We start from the raw sequence: 5818 nt of genomic DNA on the forward strand, positions 1-5818 counted from the left end.
AATGCACAGTATCGTTTTCATAACACTTTGTTACGTTTTCAAGTTATAGTATATATATGTATCTATTTACATATATTTGTTCGCGAATCGTTGAGAATAATCGAAGGGTATTTGAATAGTTCAAGAATTTTAGGATTCAACTTCATAGACTTTGCTTATCGTGTCGGAAACGTTAAAGATTAAGTTTAAATTTAGTCAGAAATTTTCGGGTCATCACACAGACGTTCCTTATTCCACTAACCCTAGCCCCGTTACCAATGCTCAATCCAACCCTATCGACATAAGCCCAACCACAATACCAACCACTATAGCTGTTGAGCCCATTAATGTTGAATCCCCAAGCCCATACAAACAAACTAACCTTCATAAGCCCATTACGGGTAGTACTTCAACTCCAGAAGAGGATACATTGGGCCTGGAAAATGAATGTTTTAACTTAAATGAAACAAGCCCACTTAAGAAACCCGACATCAGTTCCTGTGATCCCTTCAAGTTTACATCAAAATCAAATAGTGATGATTCTGGCGTTCCAAACACACAACCCCTCGACCTTACTTCTAAACTTGCAGACCAATCAACTAAGCCAAACAAAAAAAGAAAAAAACCCTGCGAAACTACACCCTCGTCTCAACCTACAGAGTGTCTATGGGCAAGTGTAAGAAGATGGAATGCTTCATCTAGGATACTTAATCTGAAATCTCAAGCAAGATTGCACCCGAAAAAAAACCCGCAGATCAAAATCTGGAACAAGTAGCAGCAGGTCCAAAGGTAATATTTCAAACTCTGAAAACTCTTTGCATTATGAGGAAATAGGTTCGATTCTAGGGCTCTCCAAGAGACAAGGACCCGGCCTTTAATCGGGTTACCCCTCGGGTTATTTTTAACTAATATTTTTTAAAATGAAGATAATCTCGTTAAACATTAGAGGATTAGGGCTTGATGATAAAGACAAATTAAAACTAAATTGGTTCAAAAGATTATGCAATCGTGAAAAACCAAACTTTTTAGCGTTACAAGAAACTAAATGTCAAAACTTTCCAGAATTCTGGATCGAAAAATTTTGTGGTAACTCGGATTATAAATATTGTTGCAAAAAAGCTAAAGGGAATTCGGGCGGGCTTCTTATGGTTTGGGATCCTAACCTTTTTGTTACTAACTATATTGTTGAGCGAGAAACCTTTATTGCGATAAAAGGTAATTGGAAAAGTGTAGGTGAGGAGTTGGTTCTTATAAACGTATATGGTCCACAAAACGATGAAGGTAAAAAGCAAATGTGGAAAGATCTTAAAGAGGTTATGAATTATGATGAGGCCTTATGGATGATTTTTGGGGATTTCAATGAAGTAAGGTTTGCTTCCGAAAGGAAAAATACCTTTTTATTGAAAATAGGGCCAAATGGTTTAACGATTTCATAAAAGATTGCAATCTTCTTGATATCCCGCTTGGAGGTCGGTTATATACTAGGATTAGCGATAATGGCCACAAATTTAGTAAACTTGATCGATTTATCATTTCCGAAAATGTTTTACAAAAATGGCCTAATTTGAATGCGGTTGTGCTCGACAAAAAATATACGGATCATTGCCCGATAATGCTTCAAGAGGGTAATATCTATTTTGGGCCGAAACTGATTAAAGTCTTCGACGAATGGATAAAACATAAAGACGCACAGAGTATTGTCGAAAAAGCTTGGAGTATGGAGGTTAAGGGATGGAGACATGATGTTATCTTTAGAGAAAAATTGAAAAACGTTAAGATGGAACTCAAAAAATGGTACTCCACCTCACAATGTAAATTAAAAGGTGAAATCGAAGAACTCACAAAGAAGGTTATCGATTGGGAGCTAAAGGCTGAAGTTTCTAACTTAAGTGATATCGATTTGCTAGCATGGAACACGGATCGTGATAAGCTCTTTCAAAAAGAAAAAAATCAAACTGAAATGTTAAAACAAAAAGCAAGGTACAAATGGGCATTAGAAGGTGACGAGAATAGTAATTTTTTTTCACTCTTGTATTCGCAAACGACAACACAAGAATAATATCCACGGAGTCAATGCTAATGGAGTCTGGACCACGGATCCCACTGTGATTAAAAACGAAGCTCACAAGCACTTCGCAAACTTGTTATCGGGTAATAAAAAAGACAGTCTTCTACTAGAAAATTGGGATGGACCTAGAATCGAAAAAGCACTTGCAGATAAACTTGAAGAAGAGTTTTCTGAACTCGAAACACTCGAGGCAATAAAGAGTTGTGGAAAAAATAAAGCCCCGGGACCCGACGGGTTCAATTTATTATTTTACATCAAGTTCTGGGATATTATCAAAGTCGACCTCATGAAGGCAATCACTTGGTTCTGGAACTCAGGTTCAATCTCAAATGGATGCAACGCCTCTTTTATCACGCTCATTCCGAAGGTAAAAGATCCTTTAAATTTTTCCAACTTTCACCCAATAAGTCTTATAAACAGTTATTACAAAATTTTCTCAAAAATCATGGCCAATAGAATTAGGAAGGTAATCCCGAGATTAATTGGCAATGAACAAAGTGCCTTTATAAGTAACAGAAACATTCTTGATGGGATTTTGGTGGCTTTAGAAACGGTCGATGACTTAAAAAGGAAAAAACAAAAAAGTTTTATTTTCAAAGTTGATTTCGAAAAAGCCTTCGATTGTGTTGATTGGGATTTTTTTAACAAAAATCATGAATTTCATGGGTTTCGGGGAGAAATAGATAAAGTGGGTCAATGCGTGTCTATCTTCTACCTCCATCTCGGTCTTAATAAATGGATCACCAACCGAACAATTCTTTTCAAAACGGAGTGTACGACAAGGTGACCCCCTTTCACCTTTTTTATTTATTATTGCAAGTGAAGGGTTAAATTATTTACTTAATAAGTCTCTAAATGAAAGAATAATTAGTGGGGTCAAAGTGGGTAATGATAATGTGACGGTTTCGCATCTCCAATATGCGGACGACACAATAATATTTTGCAATTGGAATAAACGTGATGTTAGAAACACTCTTAAAATTCTAAAATGTTTTGAGGATCTTTCCGGTCTTAAAATAAATCTAAACAAAAGTTGCGTATATGGTATTAATACATCTAAAAGTGAATTAAATAGTCTAGCATCTTGGTTTGGTTGTCTTGAGGGGTCCTTTCCTTTCATTTATCTCGGACTACCTATCGGGGCCAACCTCAAACTCTATAAAAATTGAACGCCTGTGTTCGATAAATTTAAAAACCGGCTCGCGGATTGGAAATGTAAATCTATATCCTTCAGAGGTAGACTCACTTTAATCAAGTCGGTCCTCTCTAGTCTACCTCTTTATTACTTTTCACTTTTTAAGGCCCCGGTGGGTGTTTTAAAAGACCTTGAAGGAATTAGGAGAGACTTTTTTTGGGGTGGTTCTAATGAACAAAAAAAGATGGCGTGGGTTAATTGGAACCAAATTTTGTTACTTTATGATTCGGGTGGGTTAAACATTAGTTCTCTAAAAAATAAAAATTTGGCCCTCCTAACTAAATGGTGGTGGAAATTCTTATCAAACAAGGAGGCACTTTGGATAAAGGTCATAAAAAGTATCTATGGATATAACAGTGGGCTAGAATGTATCTCTCCTAATCCTACAAATATCAAAGGATTAACCGGCACTACGTGGTCCAATATTATCAATGTCAAACACACCCTAACCAAGTTAGGGTGTGATATTACTAACGAGTTTGTTAAGCTTATTGGTTCAGGGACGGAAACATTGTTTTGGCATGACATATGGATTGGCGAAACAGTTTTAAAGCAAGCTTTCCCAAAGTTATTCAGGCTCGAATCAAACAAATTGGCGATGGTCTCGGACAGGGTGCAGTGGACAGGTGTAGAGGGACGTGTACAGTTCTCATGGCAATGGTCGACACTTCCTAGATGGCGTATACTTTTTGACCTTCAACAGCTCGAAAATCGGCTATCAGTAGCCAAATGCTCGGGTAAAAATGTTGACGTTTGGGTCTGGAAACCGTGTTGCTCCGGTATTTACACCACGAAGTCATTGATCGAGATGTTAAACTCCTCTGTTGATACACATGTCAAACCTACTATTAGAAACAATCTAATCCCACAAAAAGTGGGTATCCTAATGTGGCGTGCCTCCCAAAATAAATTACCTGTAAGATCTGAATTAGATCGTCGGGGAATTGATTTGGATTCTGTTAGATGTCCGGTTTGTGACGACGATATTGAATCCATAAATCACTCATTCATCCTCTGCAAAACGACTTTTGACATATGGGAAAGAATTTACAAATGGTGGAACCTTAACTTAACAATTTTCGCGGATATAAATGAACTCACAAAAGGCTCGAATTCACAAATTCATACGGCAACCGGAGCCTCCATATGGCAAGCTATAGTCTGGGTCACTAGCTACTTCATTTGGAAAAATAGAAACGACCACGTGTTTAATAAGACCAGATTTTGCAACGCTAAAATAGTCTCCGAAATTCAAATCAAATCCTTTGAATGGATTTCATCGAGGCTAAAAAATGGGTATATAGATTGGCATAATTGGCTAGTAAACCCGAGAAAATTCGATGTCAACCTGCCAAATAAAGAAGGTATCGGTTAATAATTCAGGGTTTTTTCATCCTCTCTCGCAGGTGATCTCTTAGTTAGTACCTAAATGGTGCCGGTTATTAATTGCTTTGTCGCTAAGATAGTTTAGTACTGTAATTATAATCGACCCAGCTTATCTATATTGAGGAAAAGCTGAGAGTTAGCCTGTGAGTTGAGGGTTTTTCCCTGTGTTATAGTTCGAGTATACCTCTTAGATCGGTAGGGACTAGCTATACATGTAAATGCTCTCGTGTGTATGTTTCGTGTTTTATGGCCTTTGGCCCTCTCTGTACTTCTTTTTCTTTAATAAAATTGTTAATCTTTCCAAAAAAAAAAAAAAAAAAAAAAAACTACAATATGACAATTATTTTGGACGCTTAGAATATCTATTTAATTAAATAGATAAAAGTTTATGAAAATTTCTAAATTACCATTCCTACTATTATAATTCATTTAATTCATTGAAATCTTCAATTAAATGTATTTTGAATATAAAGGCAAATTTATATTAATTTGAATAATTTAATTGCAATGAATTTCAACTAAATTTATTTGAATAATTTTAATTGCAATAAAATTTTCTAGAGCAACTAAAAATGAGACAATTTGATTGTGCTTAACATTCGGAGTGTTAAACTTATCAACTTTTTTCATATATAAAAAATAAGTTATCTTTATGTTTTTTCTGATGGATTGATTTATAATTTCAGATGAGTTTATAATTTTAAAAGTTAATTATTGAGTTAGAAGATGATATTCTATATTTTTTTTAATTATTAATTTGTATATGAATTCAAACAATTATTTTGAGATTTCAACTATTGATTCAATAATTTAAATTAAACTACTTTCTTATTCGTAATATTAATTAATTAATTAATTATTAAATTATTGATTATTATGTGATTTACCGTCTATGTCTCGTATGGAATTGGTGCGGGTTTTTTCTTGGGCATGCAGTTAGGAGCGGGTATAGCAACTGCAAGAGATGATCGCGTAGGTGGTTAAATTACCCTGGGTGATCTCAATTAACTGCTAAAAAAAAAAAAAAAAAGTATATATGATTAACCTTAAAATATCAACTCCACTGCTAAAATTTACTGTGTTCATTGGCTCTGAGCTGTCTAACCTCTCTTAAGTATGCATATTTATATTTACCTTAAATAACTTAAAAATTCATAAGCTATTTATTGGAGTAAAATTAAAGAATGATT

General features: G+C 34.9%; 1 protein-coding gene across 1 annotated transcript; it reads left to right on the forward strand.

Annotated features, from left to right (window-relative positions):
• The first annotated feature begins 899 nt into the window (after positions 1–899).
• Positions 900–5326, forward strand: LOC139902203 (uncharacterized). Its single transcript, XM_071884851.1, has 5 exons — positions 900–1348; positions 1390–1959; positions 2147–2414; positions 3349–4212; positions 5315–5326. Exons 1-5 carry the CDS (start codon positions 900–902, stop codon positions 5324–5326), a joined length of 2163 nt encoding a protein of 720 aa, XP_071740952.1.
• The last annotated feature ends 492 nt before the right edge of the window (positions 5327–5818 follow it).

Source organism: Rutidosis leptorrhynchoides, chromosome 3 (assembly GCF_046630445.1).
Source record: "Rutidosis leptorrhynchoides isolate AG116_Rl617_1_P2 chromosome 3, CSIRO_AGI_Rlap_v1, whole genome shotgun sequence".
Lineage (NCBI taxonomy): Eukaryota > Viridiplantae > Streptophyta > Magnoliopsida > Asterales > Asteraceae > Rutidosis > Rutidosis leptorrhynchoides.

What these genes read in the sequence shown, in the direction of transcription:
- LOC139902203 (XM_071884851.1), top strand. Translation starts at nt 900, where the DNA reads ATGAAGATAATCTCGTTAAACATTAGAGGATTAGGGCTTGATGATAAA. An exon ending in GGGGATTTCAATGAAGTAAG is followed by an intron (nt 1,349 to 1,389) that starts GTTTGCTTCCGA and finishes TATTGAAAATAG; the next exon opens with GGCCAAATGGTTTAACGATT. An exon ending in TTATCACGCTCATTCCGAAG is followed by an intron (nt 2,415 to 3,348) that starts GTAAAAGATCCT and finishes TCACTTTTTAAG; the next exon opens with GCCCCGGTGGGTGTTTTAAA.